This window comes from Morone saxatilis, unplaced genomic scaffold (genome assembly GCF_004916995.1).
Source record: "Morone saxatilis isolate NCDOM2014 unplaced genomic scaffold, NCSU_SB_2.0 Contig0, whole genome shotgun sequence".
In the NCBI taxonomy this organism is placed as follows: Eukaryota; Metazoa; Chordata; class Actinopteri; family Moronidae; genus Morone; species Morone saxatilis.
The window spans coordinates 13215895-13236068 of NW_023339650.1; the positions used below are offsets into that span (position 1 = coordinate 13215895).

The 20174-nt window shown below is 41.1% G+C and overlaps 2 protein-coding genes across 2 annotated transcripts in view; one reads left to right on the top strand and one right to left on the bottom strand.

The window, feature by feature from the left end:
- LOC118322303 (sodium/hydrogen exchanger 9-like) overlaps positions 1-14838 on the top strand; it is a 58627-nt gene extending 43789 nt beyond the window's left edge. Inside the window, 4 exon segments of the mRNA XM_035653954.1 lie at positions 3476-3521; positions 5411-5466; positions 12453-12558; positions 12640-14838. Of these exon segments, the coding sequence (XP_035509847.1) occupies positions 3476-3521; positions 5411-5466; positions 12453-12558; positions 12640-12831 (400 nt within the window). The 3' untranslated portion in view covers positions 12832-14838.
- A 195-nt stretch (positions 14839-15033) lies between these two features.
- Positions 15034-18128, bottom strand: chst2b (carbohydrate (N-acetylglucosamine-6-O) sulfotransferase 2b). The gene has a single exon (XM_035653942.1). The coding sequence runs from the start codon at positions 17550-17552 to the stop codon at positions 16155-16157; it is 1398 nt and encodes a 465-aa protein (XP_035509835.1). The 5' UTR covers positions 17553-18128; the 3' UTR covers positions 15034-16154.
- Between the last annotated feature and the right edge of the window lie 2046 nt (positions 18129-20174).

The following is a 20174-nucleotide window of genomic DNA, read 5'->3' on the forward strand; positions in this document are numbered from 1 at the left end:
CTCTCCATGCTCCCCCATCTCTCTCTCTCTCTCTCTCTCTCTCTCTCTCTCTCTCTGTCAAAACAGCAAGTAGAGGAAATTGCACAGCAGAGGGGAGGAGTGTTGTAACTGAATTTATCCTGCCTGTTGAAGTATATGCTACTTGAGTACTTGCACTCAAGAAGAAACTCATCCCAATGTTTATTAACCAGTACTGCTAATCACATCGAGTGGAGATTTTCTCATCCTGAGGACAGGATGGCGAGGAAAATGTTTTGCCTGCATGTAAACGCGGTTAACTTCTACCTGTAGACTGCCTTCCGAGACAAGAAGATATATTATAAATGAGCCATATATCAAAAGTAGTTGACGTTTCTGCGATGTCTTCTCTGGAGGCCTTGCGTACAGTACGCCTACAGCACACCAAGCAGCTTTATCAGCCAACCACTGCCAGCCTGCCTGATAACAACACGACAGAGACACAGGCACACATGTATGTACATACACACATAATACATCATTGCTCAAGGCCTTAGTTATTTTGCTCCTCTTCTTCTTCTCTGTGAGGCACAGTGGAAATATTAGCATGCAAGGAGGTGTTTATGCGTGTGCGTGGGTGCTTTCTACATCCTTCTCGTGTGTAATTTCCAACCTTTTTATGTTTATAAATGTGTTGATAAGATATAGTACAGATGTATTGAAAAAAAATCAGCTACTTTCTCTGACAATTTTAAAAAAGCACAAACACAGAAACCTCACAATGTGTTCATATTAATAGCAACATTCTCCAAAAGCCTGGATGAGTCGTCAGTGAAGGCCTTGTGCAGCGCGCTATGTCATCCTGGAATGTGCCCAGAGATATTTTAGTCACAGTGGAGCTTGGCACAAGACAGTTGAGATGGTATCAGCACATTAAGAGCCCACTAACAGAGAAGGAAGTATAGACTTTGGTTTTGGAGGCTGTAGATGAGTGTTAGAAAAGCATGCACAACTCAATCTTACAATCTCGCCAGATTGCGGGATATTGAGTTACTCCATTGTGTATTTCTTTTTTGACTGAACTGATTGGACGTGTGTGATTTCCCTGCAGAATGGAAGGAACTCCACCTCATTTTGGGAGGTAACTGGGCCAAAGCAGGATTGCATACCTCTATGGAGGCTCATTACAGAAGTATCAGTGACTCAGCTATTGTTTCAGACCCTATTTCCTGAAGTAGATATAAATGTATTCAAAGTTTACAGACTTTCCTCCTCTTTCTTTCCTCCTCCAGTGTGCCTCTGGCTGACTCATTTGCAGATTGTTGTCTGTGAACACAGTCATAGAGTAGTTAGATTAGTTTAAATTTGACTATATTGAATGTCAGTGTGTTGCAGAGAAGGGTAAAAGGGCAAAGGGTCACTGTGAGAGAGCCCCTCCCGCCTTGTTATCTCTAATGTTCTTATTCCTCTCTCGCATCGCTATTGAGAGAGACCGCCACTCTCTTCTATTCTCTTTTATGTCTTTCTGTGTCTCTGTGGCTGTCTTGTCCTGTCTCTTAGTCAATCTTTTACTCACCAAACTCACCATTTCTCCCTCTCACCAGCAGCACCTACTCATTCTGTCACTCTCATGTCACTGCAGACTATCTCACTCACCATCGCGCTCAGGAAACTGGAACTCACTCTCTTGTTTTTGCTCTCCTCCCTTTATTCTTTTGGCGCTAGCCTCAGCTTGTGTTCCTCTTCTTGCTCTTTCCCCTCACACCTTATCTGCCCTCCCGTCTGTTTATCAGCCTGGCCTCTCAGTGACAGAGCCTATTGCCATGGAATGTATCTCGCCAGCTGAAGGCAATGCGTCACAGCCACAACACTTTGCACTACACCAAAACAACTTGCTCGAGTGTGGACCCAGACAATGTTGCATAATAAAGACAGATTCCCAGAACCTTCTTTGTATTCATCTGCAATTTTAGCACATTTTCAACCTCAGTCACTCCTTTCTGCAGAATAGATACATGTGGTGGGCAGAAAATAAATAGAGAAGCAGAGAACCAGAGATGGTGGTAGGAGGAGACAAAGAAACAGAAGAGGTGGGAGGTGATAAAGACAGGAAAAGTGATCTGAGGGAGTGAAATGGATGTTGAGATGATAAAAAGGGAGAGAGTTGGATGAAAGTGGAAGACAATGAGACATTTCTAAGAAGAGCGAGGACAGCAAAGTATTTTATAAAACAGGAACAGAAAGGTAGCAAAAATAAAGAAACAGAAAAAGATTGATGGGGCTAAGATAAAGATGGGCGTAGAGAGGAACTTAAAGGGGGAAAAAAACAAAAAAGAGAGGAAGAGACAGGGACAGATGGTGAAAAAGACAACAAACTGATGGATGGTTTGTTAGGATAGGCCACAACAAGCCAATCAAGTTAATGCCCTTGATTTTATTGGAAAGGTTAATAATAGCCTCCATTCATACTGCATGTGAGAACCAATAACAAAAGGAGCGATGGTCAGAGAGGAAGAAATTGAAACACCGCAAAGACAAACATCAAAGATGTAACGTGGAGGGACAGCAGCCAAGACAAAAAAAATCAGCACGACCTTAAGTAGTCTCAGTACTCTAACGCTCTGATGAGAAGCACCTCTCTGTTGTGTTATTGCACAAACCTCTCAGTGAAAGGCTTTGGCGTCAGCACATTCAAGATTCACACAAAGACACACACACACACACACACACACAGTGCACAGTGATAGTGGTATCTCAAAATGTCCTGAGCCTTGCAGGAGTAATGCTAGGCTATTAGAGTTAACTGCTGACCTGTAAGAACTAGCATCGACAGCCATCTCGCGCTCAGCATCCCACTGAGCTCTGTGAGAAATTACACACCCACAGTGTACTGAGGACATGTGACTATTGTATAACTGTAAATGATTTCAGAAATTATTATCACTTGACTTCAGAAAGGAGAAGAATGAAGTTATGATGGGGCTGCAGTGTGGGGGTTCAGTTCAGTATATAGATGCGATGAGAAAACGCCCTTGTTTCCGCGATGAAGCAGCTCACTAGGCTGTCACCGGCCAGTGCTGAGTCACTTTATTTCAATTCAGAGTGAGCGAGCAGCCAGTCGGCCTCTCCTCTCAGCCCTGCTGCTTGAGCACGCCTGCAGCAAAGTGAGGTTCACACCTCGACGGAGTAATAACCACAGCCAAACTGAATATCAAGCATAATTGCGACGCTGTTTTGTCATTTATCAAAGGTTTACCCAGCTGACATTTTCTTGGTGTGATGTGGAAGACGAGGCTGATTTTGATGAAACTGTTTGAAAGGTCATGTTCAAACTGAGCTGAGTTTCACACTGACTTTCACTTTCATTGTGAAGTCAAATACAGCGCTAGACAGACAGTTTGAACAGGTATAGCTTCACATGTAGTGGAGGATCAGACCCTAGGGATTTGTCTCTGTCTCCTTGTCATTTTTATTGAATTGAGTCAGGGCTTGACTGTACTTGTTTCATTCTCTACAGAGTGGGGGTGGATGCAGATGAAAATCCAGAGGACCTTTCTTTTGAGGTAAAATCACCTTATTGTCACTATTCTGTAATGCATATTTTATCCGCTCTGTTTATTGCCGCAGTCTTTGTGCTTACTGCCATTTCAATAGGAACCTGTGCAGTTCTGCTGCAAGTGGCCCTTTGAAATAGTCATGCTTCAGCAGCTTCAGGACTGCATACAAAATATGATGTCCAGTAAATCTCTGTTCAATTATGTAAAAAGTATTCATAGAACTACCTATTGAAAGCTTAAATAAGTGGAAATACCTCACATATTGCATATGTTGCAATGTAAAATGCATTTTTTTTAAAAAGTAGGTTATAAAACATTATTTTTGTATATACCAGACAGCAAAGCATCACTCTGAGGTCATTGTTTACTATCATTGTGCCTCCATTTAGCTGTGGGATCAATTAAATCTATCTTATCTTATCTTTCTTGATAGCTCTTGTACAGGTATTTCTCATCAATCCCATTTAGAGTCTTGGGCATTAGTGCTACTCAATATTATTGCATTACACTACAGTCAGTAGTTGTTTTTGTGTGCTTTAAAACATTGACATTAACGTCATTGCGAACAGTAGGCCTAATGATCTACCTAGAGTTTTATGTGATTCAGATTAGGTATTCAGGGGATTAATTTTTCATGAAAAGTCCCTGCCGGTATACATAAAACTTTAAAAACATGGAGCTCATTTCCAAAATATGGAGAGAAAAATGACAGATGCCAGTAGGAAACATCTTACAAGGCTTAAAACGACGCCATAAACACTGATGAAATGATTTTTATAACAACATCTTTTAAGACGACCAAATAATTATAATTAAAAAGAAACTCTGCAGCTTCATTTGCTTTCCAGATGACTTCAGCAGCTTCTATTCTTCACTTATTCTCAATACTCAGCTTGTAAAAAGTGATTCTACATATGTATACAGTGGACTGTGGTTTCTGCTTAGTTGCAGCTCTCTGCACTGGAGGGAACAAAGTGGGAGAGCAGCAGCCACATTCAAAGACAATGAAACTTAATTTGCTTAAGAGCTATTTTTAATCACCACAAAAGTGCCGCAAGGTTGTACTGCGTCACATTTTGAGTGTGTTTTACTTAAGGTAGTGTTTTGCACGTGCTGCACATTATAGGGACTTACAATACGTAGCATTTTTACACATAATGTGCAAAGCGAGGATTTGCCTGCCATCCTCTCCCGGTGACACATAAGTTTCTACCCTTTAATCTTGGCTCTGTTGTTTATTTTAACACCGCATGACATCAAAGTATAAAAGCGGTTCAAGAGAAGGAAATGCACTTTTGCTTCCTGCTAAATGATAGTCCGTTGCACATCCTTGCTGGCATGCAGACCTTCTCAGTGTGCCTTTTCTGTTGCACAGGCACACCCACCCAAACTCACACCCCTCCCACCCCACCATCACTGTTTCCCAGCACTCCATTCCCTCTCTTTCATCTTCTTATTTGACCTGACTCTTATCCGCACGCTGTGAATGGGACATGGTCTGGGCAGCTCCCTGGCATTATGAGGCCAGGGGGGCAGGCAGAATAGGCAGCGTGGCAGGTAAGTCTGGAGGAGAATCCCAGTGGAGAGGCGAGGCCGAGCCCCAGGGCTTTTTCTCATGGAAATGGATAAATGTAACCTTGCCCAGGGTGAGAGTCCGCTGGGGGCATGTTCTTACTGTAGCAGGAAGGGATCTCTAGTGGCTTTGCAGTTTTTTGAAAAGGATTTTCCTATATAAGCACAGGGCCTGGGGTTTCTCTTGTAAAAGGTCATTGGATATGGCCCTGCTGACCATCCAGGGGTGCATGTTACCAGCGTTTCCATCAGGCAGCATATATAGCCACCCCAGAGGGTCTGTGTGTGTCAATGAGTAACAGTGGTTCTGTCATGGCCTACAGGTTACTACAGGGAGGCCAGACACAACACGGGGCCTGTGGCACTGTCTGGACTACAAGTATCCTTTCACTGCTTTCTTCTCCAGAGCACTCTCACATCTGCTGGCACTCATAATGGTTAATGCACTGGAGTAGTATTATACAATGAGTACAAGGAAAAAGAGCAGAGTGCTTCGTTTCAGGGAATGTGAAGAAAGACCCATATGTTCTTTGATGGCAGAACAAACAGAAAGTTTGTGAACTACTTCAGGTGGGTGGTCCCCAAGCACTTATACAGTATATATGTCAACACAGTGGTATCAAAACAACTTACATATTATGCTAGTTTTCCATTAAATGTGTATTAAAATGCATTTATGTATGCATGTAGAAAAACATATTTTTGACATTAAAAAAAAATCCACCGACCAGCACTGCTAAAGTTCATGAATTAGCTTAATATATTACATTTGTTTAATCAAATCAATTTGAACAAAAATGTAACCAGATTTAAAGTGTATAAAGAATAAATTGTGGTTTTACAGTGGGTTAAACCACAACAGCCTTTATTCTAAGCTGAGCTAACAAGTTGCTCGCTGTAGCCTTTATTTTTGTCGTACAAACATGAAAGTAGTATTGATCTTTTCATCTGACTCTCGGCAAGAAATTGAATGAGTGTATTTCCCGAAATGTCAAACTATTGCTTTAAAGTATTTACTGTTGACTGCAGGGTGAACTGGGTTCCTGTAAGCAGAGGATATCGTTAAATCATTTGGCAGTAAGAAAACGGCCCTGTCCCCTGCAGTGGAATTTCATGAGGACTGCATTAAGTTTAAACTAATCTAATTTTACCAATTAATGGCCCCATGACCTGGCCCGGTGTTCAGTAAGGAGCACATCATTTTACTTTATGGACTCTATCTCCGCTGCAAAACAATGAGATGCAGGTCTATTAGTACATTCATTTAATGCATGAGTGTATTAATGTTAAAATTTGATTTTTTTATTTTTATTTTTTTAGAGGAGTGCATTTAAATTGAATATATGATTGGCCATTGTTGGTAAACCATTAACCATCACTGTGGATTAGAAAAGTTCCAAAACAGCAGGTTTAGCTGTATGTGCTCTGTTCATGGAAAACAAGACAGTCTTAAATCAACGAGTATGTTGGATTATTCAATCACATGAGAAACGTGCGTCATACTTAGGTTTGTTGAATCTCAGTTGTCTCTGACAACAATGTGACACTCAGTAGAGCAGAGTTTATGAGGTAATGGAATCTGTCTTTACAGTGTCAACAATTTAAATCCCTCAATGTTTTTGTATTTTGTGGTGTCGCAAGAAACCTTTTATGACTGTATTAAGAACGGAAGCCTCAGCTTTCAACCAAAGTAATTAGTTTCTCGAGACAAGTTTGGCAGCGATTACAGCCTCAGGTTTTTCTGGTTTTGTCTGTATGTCCTCGCTAGATTTGTAGATTTTTTTTCACATTGTTCCTTGTCATCTCAAACTTTATCAAACTGAATAGGAAACCTCTGTGAATAATTCTTTAAAGTAATTCTTAGATATTCAATAGGATATTTTTATACAACGTTGCTCCACTTTATTGTCTGGAACCCTCTAAAAATGTTCTTTGAGAAGTGCTTCTTCCTTGTTCCTTTGTGTCCTCACAAGTCTCCAATGTCCCTGCTGCTGAAAATCCTCCTCACAACATGATACTGCCGCCACTAACATTTTTCACAGGATGGTGTCGGATGAGAGATAAACTCTGCCAAGTCTCCATCAAACCTTGTACTTCACATTATAAATTAATTCATTTAAGCTCATCTTAGAAAATCATTTGTATTTGATTTATTAGCAAGGATTGGAAGTTTCTAATCCAACCCATTTTCGGTTTAGGCTCTTAAACCACAAAATGCAGAAAAGGTGAATGTGGTTGAAGACCTTAAAAAATCCCTGTAAAGCACAGAACCGGGTATGACTTAATGTCCCTCCTGCCTTTTATTTGACATTACGTGGTTTGTTGTTGCACAACCTTGCAGCTTCTGAGAACATTAATTCAAACACTACTTTTCTCAGAACAGACTGCTTGTTTTTTATAGTTATTGCCCAAAAGAAATAAAGAAACTCTTACTCTTTGAGGAAAAATACTCTTAATTAAAGGTTCTATACAGCTTTGAACTGTTGAAAGTGTTTTTCAGACAATATTTGATGAAATTTCAAAAGGATTGGAATTCAGTTATCAGCAGAAGGTGATGTTACATAGAATTATACACACTTTCTGACAATACACTTTGAATAAAAGTCTAGACAGGATTGAAAAAACAACTGAATAAAAACACTTTGTAAAGCATTTATGACTTGATATTTGGAACATTTGCTTATTATTTGCTTATTCGCTTTGCTAAGAGTTAGTTGAGAACTTTAATACCACTTTCACGATAAATATAGCTTAAATGCTGGAAATAATAACAACTCTCCTGAATCTGCACCAAGGTAACAGAATCTACCTACCAGCACCTTTAAAGTTCACTAATCAACACGTTACATCTTCACACATCGGAGGATGGTGGAGGATGCCATCATCTTCCTGACACACAACGACCTTCTCACACCTGGAGAAGCAGGGGAGCTCTGTGAGAGTCATGTTCTTCGACTTCTCCAACACCTTCAACACCATCCAGAGCATACAGAGAACTGATGGAGAGATTTTACCTGAAACTCAATCAGTAAGATCAAAAGGCTACCAGATAAACAGAAGGCCGGTTATCATGTAGTGAGAGGAAGTGGAGAGGGTGGACTCATACAAGTACCTTGGGGTCCAAATCAAGGACTGGACTGATCTCACAACACTGATGCCTATTCTTCCTCAGACTCATATCTTTCAGTGTGTTCAACAGGCTCTTGCAGACCTTGTACCAGTCTGTAGTAACACTGTTCTTTGCTGTGGTGTGCTGGGGTGGCAACATCAAGGCTGGTGAGGCCAGCAGACTCAACAAGCTAGTAAAGGAAGGGCAGCTCTGTGCTCGGGCTAGAACTGGACAGTCTGGAGTCAGTGGCAGAGAAGAGGGCATGAAGGATAAGATCAGAGCCATCCCCCAAAACTAGGTCTACCAAGGCAGCCATAGAGTTGATAAATGTTTCTAGCACACACACACATATGACACACTGAAAACACTGGTTACAGAGATTTCAAGCTTTCATAGCTTGCAACACAACATTGCAATCTGTGTAACCATAGTAACTAAACAGAGTGTACCCATACCCGTTGGCTATGGTTAAAAGTCTACATAGTGGGTTAATTTGCACATTTGACAGAATGTTTGTGGATGCACGCAAATGTGAGCGAGAGAGAGGAAGAGAGAGAGCGAGGGTGGATGAGAGAAGCCGTGAGCAGGATGAAAGGCGCAGTCCTGGCCACTGTTTCCTATTGATGGAAAAAAAAAAAAACGTATTATGGAGATGCTTTGATGTGGACCAGGTGAGAGGAGCCTCAGCCTGGATCCTGCTGCCAGGTAATTGAGCCTCAGCCTGGCTCGCTGGTGTCTCATCCTAAAGGAATACTGTACTGCTGCTTTACTTAACTGTTTGCCCGTCGGCTGGACTTTAAGGCTCATTAGGACAAACGTTTTACTCTAAGCACTGATTTTGACAGACATCAAAGCCTGTTTGATCTTTGCTGCTGAAGGGGTTTGCAGCCTGTGGTTTAGGGGCTGGAAACCAATGTTTTTGTTTTGACATTGGAATCTCAGAGGGCACCCATGTTTAAGACACCCAGGGTGGCTGCATTACATGGTTGGCTTGGTCTTTGCATGAATCTGTGGCGTGACTTATATGTATGATATAAATACCACAGTAGCAAAGCATAAACAACACCATACAAAAATAGAGAGAGGTGGCACCAACTGTAAATATGAGCTGCTGACATTTTGTATTGTGTGTGTGACAGACAAGTAGAAGTATTCATTATGGAGTATGGCCCCTTTCAGAGTGCTTTATATTGTTGGATTTTTATAACTGATGCATTGCAAGCAGCATTTTATTGTTATGGCTGCTCAGAGTGAATCTAATTTTACTGTATATACTTTACACACAGTTGGGTAGTGTAATCTCTCACAATGCGTTGTATTAATAAGATGATAATATGAGTCATATGTAAAAATCTGAATCTGCAAGGGAAATGCAGCTGTCAGATAGATGTAGTGGGCTAAAAAAAGTGCAATATTTCCCACTACAATACAGTTATGAACAAAAATCTGTCTACTTCCTGGAGTCTGGGCTGATTATCTGGAAACTTCACAATGAGAACAAGACTCCAGGAAGTCGCTATGCATGAAAGAAATAGAAGCAAACCACTGGACAGAGACAGGCTCGCTAATCATTGAGCTAATCTAACGGCTTCAAGCTGGCACCTCATATTTAACAGATGTGATAATTGTATGCATCTAACTGTCTAATTAGCTGCAAAAAAGGGAATAAGCATGTTTCCCAAACTGTTTGTTTAATGTGGAGATATTGTCACAGCCAAAAAAAATTATGTTCTTAAATTAGAAATCATCAGATTCTAATTTAATGTGTTAAAAAATGGGTTATCAAGATGCTTTTTTAACATTCAAATGAGACACCTACACTCTTTAAACAGACATATGTTTCAGATGGTTTTGGGTTATCTCCTATCTACCTGAGAAAAACCTAAACCTATTTTGAAATATTTGTATTGATCTATTTATCTTTTATCCATTTAATTGAATTCTTTTTTTTAAAAATGAGGACAGTTCATCTTCTTTATTTTGTTGCTCTTTTAAGTGTGAAGTACAGTAGTGGAGTAAATGTGTTCAGGTACCTACTTTCCCCCACTGACTGATTAGAGGTCAGGAAAAGGTGACATGTAGGAAGGGAATGAGCTTGCCGCGGCGAACCAGCAGTTGGGCTTCTACCTCCACACAACTACTCAGCACCTTTTCCCACACACACACACACAAACAACCTGACACTGTTGTGGAGCAGAAAGCAGCACCAGCAGTTATAATTACCATCGCTGTCTAGTATGATGCCGGCATGGAGCAGGAGGACACCGTGCCGACAAGAAGACAACTCACTCCTGCAGGTCCCAAGGAAGTCATTATTCCCTCCTTTTCTACCTTTTCATCTTCTGCCCTCTTTTCTCTCCCTCTCTTCCTCATTTGAGACATTTATAAATAAATCCAGTTAGCTGGCAGAATGGTGCCCATAATTCCCACCTCTTGCATATTGCTGATAACAGCACTAGAATGTAAGAATTGGCACCAAATAACAGATCAGTTTCCTCTCCCCTTTGTTTTTGTGCTCATGCCAGGGGATTGTGTACTTGCGTGCCACGTCTAAGTCCCGCATTATTTATTATAGGCTCTGGGGTACAAAGGTTGCTTTCGTCCAGAAATTACAGGATTGTTTAAGTATTGTTTTGTCTTTTTCCAAGTCACAAGGAGAGCAAAGTATGAACACCTGCAGAAGGGCTTTATTAAGGATCTGATTATTAATCAGAACTATTGTTTACAGCTAAAAGCTAGTAAGTGTGCTGCCATTTTTAGGGCCTACAATGGATAGGATACAGAATCAAATGTATTACAAGATCGGCTGTCACCAAGCTACTGTTTGCAGAAATCTAGGCCTCAAAAGAGGTATTTGTGGGTGTGTAATATAGCATATTGTTATCAAGTGACTGCATTCCATCATAGGTGTTTGATTTTAGCCCACAACACCTGCAGAGGACTAATATCTGGCATCCAAAAACAGCTTCCTACTCCTGCTCTCACTAATTCGAGACATGCTCGCCGCTATTGCCTTTTATCAACACTTAAACACATTTATAGACCAGTTCTGACCTTGCCTCTGGTTTTAATCAAGTGCGAGACTGACCCGTCTTGCCTGAAACAAGATAACACAGCCTTTTTTCTGTGAGTAAATTATTTTTTATCTCTATCAAGCCCTCTGCAGCTGTGCTCTTGTAAGGCGCTCCCTCCTGGAAAGTCTTTTGTTGTAATTTTTTTTGTAAAAAGATTAATTTTTGCACTTTTATGCAGCACAGGGCCACAGGTTGGAATTGAACTCAGGCTGCTGCAGTAAGGCTCTACCAAGTGAGCTACCAGGGCGTCCTCCTTTATTGCATATTTTATCGTGGGCTTTTATTACTTAAGACAGCAGCAGACAAGAGCTGGTATGTGTATATTAAATATGCTAACATCTTTACAAACTGGAACAAAAATAGCACCTAAAGCTCGAATGACTAATATCCAGCTCTCTGCAGTATTCTGTGTTGAAAAAACCACCGGCACTTAATGATGGCAAGCTGACAAAGGCCATATAAGAGGAACATTATGCTTAATATAATATCATATATGTTTATCATTTCGACATTGCATTATGAGAATGAGTGCAGTGATGTCAGTGAAATCTGAAAATGGCTGTGTCATTGTTTAGCCTCTCACTGCTGTGCCTGGTGGAAGTGTGGCAGTCTTTGTTGCATTTTATATTTTTACTTTTTGCTTGCATTGTAAAAAACAAGACCAAACAGGAAGTATGGTTAAAAAGAATACTTCTGACAGCAGTACATGGTAAAACAGTCCCATTGTTACTGTTCCTATTTATTTCACTTCTGTAAAAGATATTCTCATTTATGGATATGTGTATGTTTTTCTCCAGAAAAGAATTACTAATTTTAGCCAATTCTTTCTAACATAGTCAGCGGCCTCTGATTTGCCCACCCACATCTGCGGCTAAAACAACATTCCTCTTAACCCTTTTGGTCCCACCCATAATTAACATAATTAGCTATACTAATACAACTAAGATGTTACACCTTGATCATCTTTATGAAGCGTCTAAAATCCGTTACTTTTTTTCCACACATAATCGCAAAATGTGCCCCTAGTGGGATGTGCTTTGGTTCTGCTAAAATTAATTACAGTTATAACTTTGTGGCCTCTGGCCAGATCTGGAAACAGCTAAAAACAAAGCAATTTCCTCTCTCCTGCTTACTGTAATTGACACACAACTCTGCCATAATGCAACCTTAACAAGGTCACAGATATCTGAAGCCGCTGCTGACACACTGTGGCCCTCCTTTGACTGACTCACTGCCACAGTGGTGTGGGGTATTTGCAAGACTCTTCGGCAGAGCCCAAGTCCAGGAGGTAAGACTTGTGTTGCTATATACTGTGCAAAGTATATAAATATATAAAGCTATCAATTATAATTTTCCACTTGCTTTTCAGGACGAAGAGCTGCGTGAGATCGAACCAGATGACTTCACCTTCATTAATTTGGAGAAAACCGAGGACCAGGTTGAATCTCAAAGAAGCGACTCCGGATCCGAGCACCAGGAAGACCTGCTGGAGGGAGACCTGGGTCTTGGCACTGCTGCAGCTCTCGCCATGGAGGCCTGAAGCTCCAGGAGTTACTTCTAACCCCAGCCTTTCAGCCCCCGCTGGCCTGAGGCTAAGACTCCTGCCTCCCACAGTGAATGGGGTCACTGGCCAGGGCATCTAAGAGGGGCCCGACCGGGAGTCAAGAGCTGCAATAGCTCCGGAAAGGTCATGCACCCCCCTTGTGCTGACATGCATGCAAAGACACACTTGCAGAGGGAGAAATAACAATAACAAAGGCCATTGCTCTTTCTGTTACTCTGCTGATGATTTTCTTAGCTTGTTTTGCTTTAGTTTCAAGGAATTTAATAGCTGACATTCGTCGCTTAAACTTACAGTTTATGTGCCTTACACAACAAACAGGAGGCAGAAATTGACCTATGTGTGCACAGTGTACTTTTGACACAGCAAGCAAAGTTATAATGCAACAGTTCTGGTCACACATTAATTGCTAGTAAAGCTGCTTCGTGCTACTTGGTTACATAATGTCTTGCTTTCACGCTTAAGGGGGAATTGCTCATGAGCATCCACTGTGATTGAAAGCTACGGTATTTCCCTTAATCAGCTGAAATGGTATTTTTTTGCCAACTTTGCTCTGCTCTTCCTCAACTCCTTATTAAACTTTTATTGCACTGTTTTCCTCCGCAATCCTTTTTAACTCATTCAAAATGTATTCCACTGAATTTATTAGCCCCTCGTCGCTCTCCCTGTCTTGCTTATCATTCTGCAGCAAGCTAAAATACATCCAAATGCTTAAGTATATTAACAGCATTCAGATAAGAGACTATGTGCATGTGCCTTCTGAGCGCATCTTTATAAATCTCAGGGCCCCCTCCCCCCTTGTGTGAAGCAGGGTGTTGTGTGCTGCACAAATCCAATCTGTGAAGGTTAAGCTTTGTGGATATGCAAACTGTTTCTCTCACATTAATAAAGCCATTGTCCTTGAAGTGAGGGCTTCTTTATGTTTTGAATGCATCGGTGCATCTATGGAATGCTCCTCTGTTTGTGTTCTTAATTACAAAAACATACAATGTATTCCCCTTTGTTTGCACTGGAGTTTGAATTCAGTTTTGTTCTGAGCCAAGGAGACCGAATGATAGCAACAGCCTTTCACCAGGAATCCTCCTCCATCTAATTCAGAGTACAATCTTACTAGTTTGTGTGGTTTGCAGAGATTTGGAGCTACTGTCTGTACAGGTCACCTAAAACGCTCTCCCTGTATGACAGTTCCTTCAGATGAACCACAAACCTTATTTTCATTAAAAACTACTCATTGACATAAGCCCACCAGCTACAACATCTATCTCTGTGCAGGAGGAACAAACTGCTCACAACAAAGTATTACAACTTTTCTGCGTAACCTTGAGGGAAAACTCTTGCCTGCTCAGCTTTCCGAGTGTAACTTTTTGGGCACTTGCAGCATCACAAAACCAAATGCAACTGAGCTCTTTTACGGAAGTGAAGCTTTAGCCTCAGCACATCTAAAACCACATGTAGTAGGAGGAAAACCAGTGGTCATGTGGTTGTCATTAAACCACAGGACCCTTTAACTTTTATACTCATAAGTATCATGTATTTAGGCAATTCACATGAGTGTATTCCCCTTGTTGAGCCATTTCTCGGAAATATTTGAGGTTGTGGTGCCAAAAAATTGAAGTTCTCAAGCGACTGTAGTAATTACTTCTACCAACTTAAGAATACAGTATTTCTGACTATTACAAATAACATATTTATGACACATACGTAAAGGTACCCTGTGGAGGTTTGACCACTACTCACATTATAAAGCAATGTTTCTAGTGTGTGCATTCGTGCAGATGTTGGAATACACATTTCTGACAATGGTTCCACACTATTCCACGGCTGTACAGGTAAAGTACTAAGAAATATCAATGCACCAGCAAAGGCTGGAAGAAGAAGACTGCCAGGAAGTACACCGATGTGAACCATGCAGGTTAAGAAAAATATGCTTTGCAATAATTTCACAACGAAAGAATGCATTAAACATATTATATTATTTCTTGTTTCTTACTGTTTTTATTTTTTTGTGTTGTACGGTGTCCTCGAGTGCCCAGAGAGGCGCCTTTAAATAAAATGTATTATTATTATTATTATAATTAGACCTTGAAGATACACACAACGTTGTTTGGTGAGAAATGCTGAATGTAAACAGAAACTTTGTTTACAGTAAACCTCCACAGGGCACCTTCAAGTTATGTAGCCCAAATGTGTGGCATTATTCCAGCACAATGGTTCTCAAATGGTGAGGGAAGGCACAGTGGTGCATAATGCAGTGAACTAAGGTATGCCTTGAAACATCTCATACATACAAAGAGCTAAATTATTACAAAACCTATATGTAATTAAAAATACATATTAATAGCATAGGTTTTTGTTATTCCAACATTGATTAAATCCAGTGGCTCACCATGTTGTATTTTATTTTATTTGCATTTTTAAGGGAACCTTGCCTCATGCACCAAACTTTGAGAACCACTGACGTAACGCTTGTGTTTTTGATCATGATTTTTACATGTACAGCAGTGCGGCTTGTTCAACACAGATGCATAAACTGTCTTGTTAACTGTGAACTTTACTTGATGCAATATTCCCAGATCATGTGTTTTTATAAGAGCAAGCAATTGTAAACATTTGAAATGGTAGAACAGACTGCTTACACTGACACTGAGAGAGACTTTCCAGCTCCAGAGCCATGACATTGTCCACAGTGCATGATATCATCCTACCAGGATTTGGTGACAAAAATCAAGACATCCTCATTTTTTAAAAATCTAGAAATAGCACTACTGCTACCTCTGATGTAGCCTACTCATCACACCTCTACCTATGGCACATCAACAAACCAATTTATTGATTGTCTCTGACTTCAACCAGATCTTACAAATAAACATTAAGCAGCTTTTTTTTTTTAAATCAGTTGTTCTTTGTTTTTTTTCTTTCATCAACTATTTTCACTTTTACAGACAGTATGGAGACTGAAAAAACAGATTTCTTGTAAGGTTTTTAACATTCAAAAATAACCCCAAAACATCCACTTTGTTGTGTCATCATAACAAGATACATGAATTATACAGTTGTTGTTTTTTTCACTGTTGCAGCTTCACTAATTAAGTCATTGTTCGTAGGCCTTGCATTGTCAAACATCCAATATTCCAGTATAAAAGGAGTGGTCCTTTCAAATTCCACTGCAATTCAACTGAGGGAAACATGATACATTCCAAATGTGGCCAGTGGAGATCTTCGGACACTGATTTAAAGTAAAGCTTTAATTCCACAATAAGAGGAAACGGCACTCGATGCAAAATAAACATTAAATTAAAAGGTCTTTGGTGGCGAGTACGTTTTCACAGTTTGGAGTGTGTCAGTAGTGATTTGCTCAAGTCCTTGGCCTCCCCAGCTGTTCTGACTCTGTCGTACCCTAGAACAGACATGGCGTGGTGGCAGTAGTCCTCCACTTGTTTGATCTGTTGAATGCTGAGCACTGTTCTCCATGCACTAGCAGCTTGTGTGGCATTCCTGGATGAGACTATGAATGGCTTAGAGGAGGAGCTGGAGCCGCTGGTCATGTTCAGCGCGAATGACTCGATTTCATGGTTGGTGGTGAGGTTGGCAAAGCGGTAGATGTTCCGCAAGGTCTTAACTGGGTTCTCAACCAGGTCCTCATACCGCACAGCCATGTACTTCCCTTTCAGCCAGCTGGGTGGGTTTAAGGCGGTCCTCAAAGTCCTGGAGGTGCGGTCACAGATCACCTCCATGGCTCCTATGGAGTGGTAGTCTGAGCCATCCTTCTTGTTGGCTTTGTGACCAGGATCCACAAAAGGGATCCGGCGAAGTTTAGGGTCCCTGCTGCGGACCACCTGTAAATTCTCCCTGATCAGACCGTGTCTGGATTTGATCCTGGAGTTGGCCACTGCCCGCGGGTCTCTGACCAAGTGTATCACCTTCAAATCCAAGGATGGATCCTCCATGAGTGGGGCCAACACGTTAACGTCCAAAATGCGCACCCCTTTAATGACTATGGTGCTATATTTGAGGCACTCCTCCTCCAACAGTCTAAGGCTTTGAGGGGGGCACTTTTTACACACCTTATCATCCACCATCCCCACCACCTCTTTCCTGTAGGCTGAGCAGAGGGGATATGAGCACACCACTTTATTGAGGGTAGCCCCAAATAGTCCCAGGGAGGTAAAATTCTTGCCCCCGGGGCTGTTGTAAAGTTGGAAAACAGACAGATCACAGCGGTATAAGGAGCTAAGCATGTCCCTGGCTGCCCCTTGTAAAGACACTGCATCTCCCGGGTACAGTTTCTGCCAGATGTGCCACATTGGCTCATACAAGAAGAACACTTCGGGATTTTGGTTAAAAAGCTCCCCAAAAAAGGACGAGCCTGACCTCCAGGTGGTCAGAACATAGATAAGCTGTCTCTTTTTAGCCAGAGAGGGCCTGTACAGGAAGCGAATGTCAGATCTGCTCTGATAAGTGGTGCTCCTCATCTGATGGTTACACTGCTGTGGCTCCTTAGTCCATTTATAATTAGCCAAGTTAAGCATAGTGAGGACCAACAGTAGGAAATAGGCCATAAATAACACAATCCTCTTCCTGCGGAGGACTTTCATCACGATCCCAGGCTGTGCTATTATCTTGGTATGATTCCTGTAGGTTTTAAGCTTCCTCCCAAAACCAGCATCCTTCTCCCAAGGCGCTGTCAACTTCAGTGGTTGATGATATTGTTTGCCTCTCATCTGTACCCTCAGAGAGTGGCTCTCACCACTGGACAAAGCTCCTTACATCGACCGTGCACCGACGCGCTCTGGAGAATGTATACAGGCTGTACTGGGAATGGATACCCAGTTGAATACCAGTTTATTAGGTAATATATTCACTACCAATTCAAAATCCACAACAACAACGATATCCGGTTTTCACTGCATTGCGCAATGTTCTTCATAAGAACGACGGATGAGAGGAGCGTTGAAGTTGTCCATGGCCAGCGTTGGGTGGCCCGTGTTCAAAACAAAAAGGAAGCAGCCTTCATCATTGTAACAGACGCCCTGTTTGTCCATGTTCAGCGGAGGCATCCCTGCGCAGTTATCATCTGATGCATCCTTGTAAATGCAGCCTGGTAAGATTCAGGCACCGCAGACAATGAAACCGTGACGAGTCGGCGCGCCCGGCTGGAGCTCATATCATTCCGCATCTGCCATAACGGAGCAAAGGAATGGCCAGTATCCACAGTTTAAGTAGCTGTTTGGTAAAAGATTTCCCCCCCCGTTCTTCCTGCTTCCCTGCTCGTTGAACTAATACAAACTAGACCGTTTCAATCAGAATACAAGGGAAAGACCCGCCCACCGAGGGACTGCATTGGTCCGCGTTTTGACGTCGTGCGTCAGCGGGCTGCGCCATTGGACCCTGCCGCGCGTCCGTCTCGCTGCAGGCTCGATTTGGCTCCCACAGATGGCAGCAGTGGTTGACTGTATGAAATGATGCTGTTGTTATGTTTCAGAGAGGTCTACCTCACTATCTGCATCCTTGTAACCACGCTCCACCCTCCGTTATAAGACGTACAGCTGCGCACTGATGCCTTAGGAGATTCTGAGGGTTCTCTTTACAAACGCCACAACCTCACCCATCCCCATTGTCTTTAACTCTCTCATTTGTTTAAATTCAGCTGTTTTTTTAAGTTTGTGTTCGGAGTCCTGCGTTTAATTTAAAATGTGTTCTTTTTATAGTGAATGACCACAGAGAGGAATCAATATTTCAAATGTATAAATGTATTTGTTTTTCCCACTACAGCCTCAAGAGGGTAGCCCAGATCTATAAGAAAAAACAGCTCCCTGCACTGATGTAAAAATCCTGTTATTAATCAAAAGTATAGTGCTGTACACACATTGCGGTAAAATATGTTCATGTACCACAGAGACATTGTTTGTGATGAAAGATTACAATTCATAATTAAGAGTAAAATAGCCTATAACAGTATGTGTACAAGAGTATTGCTGTGTTTTTTGCATTGACTGTATTGGAACACAGACAGCAACAGTGACTGACACTCCTCTCAAGTGGAATCAGCTGAAATCTGACAGCTGTTTCCCAAGAGCTGACAAGTCATGGGAAGCTGTAAGGCCATGTGTTAAAACAGAGGAAACCACATGCTCTGCAGATTGAAAATCATATTTCCTAAGAGGCTTGCCAGTTTGGGATTACAGCCATGCACAATTGAACAGCATAAAAAGTGAAAGGGGTTGGGCCCTTTGACCCCTGATGAGAAATCTCTGGGCAATGTTATATCCAGATTGGGATTTAGTGACTTAATTGTAATCTCATTGTGCTTATTTTATATTTCTTCTACCACCAAAACCTTTTTTTGCTATGTGGCTGTAAGGGGTCATAAACAAAATATATAGCTTACCGTAAAACCCTTGTTTGTCTACATCTATTATAGATCAAATAAAGCCATGTGTACTGTGTGCTTCTGATGGATTATTGAACAATACAGTGAATAATTACTCTGCAAAATGTGTGGTGTTTGGTATAATCTTTCTAGCTACTCATGTTGTAGTACTCATCCAATGCGGCTGTTTACAGTACAAAACCTTTGTGCAGACTGCCCTCTGCTGGAGCATATTGTGTCCAATCAACACAAAAAAACACTTCTCTCTTTCGATTGTTGACATCACAACAGATTTCCTTTACATAGCCAAAATTAAACATCTTATATGTAAATGTATTCTATCTATATCTATTTTATCCACATTTAGGCCTATTGAACATTTGACACAATGTTAAGTGGCCAGTGGAAATATTTTAATATAATATTGATTACTTATTGAAATCTGATAATGTGGCACAGTGTATATTCCTACATCTAACACCAAATAGTCTGCATGTAATCCACATACATTGTACATTATGTTTTTTTTCTTTCTAAATTCAGTCTGATTAACTGAGGGCCATTCTGGGATGCTGTATTGTTGGATAATGAAGTGCAGCTATAGGACCCCTTTCTCCACTTGAAAGTATAATTGAAATTGAGTGGATGGGGAGAGGCTTATTTTTTAAAATGCTCATAAAATTTAACAGCTCCGCTCTGAATGCTAATAATGAGGTGCCAAGTTTGACTCCACATGCACTATTTTCACTGAACTCAGACTAGATTTATAATATTGAGTGTTGTTTTTTGCAGGTGCATGTCATGAATGGTAAGAGGCCACCTCATTACCATGGAGAGCCTACGTAATTCATTTAATTTAATTTAAATAATATAGTATATAGATGTGTATAATTTTTATTACATTGCAACATTCTTTGAGTACATGCATGTAATGTAGGATTTGGATGTTTACTGGTCTGTGACAACTGTTATA

Coding starts and splice junctions, on each gene's coding strand:
- chst2b (XM_035653942.1), bottom strand. CDS start 17,552: ATGAGAGGCAAACAATATCATCAACCACTGAAGTTGACAGCGCCTTGG.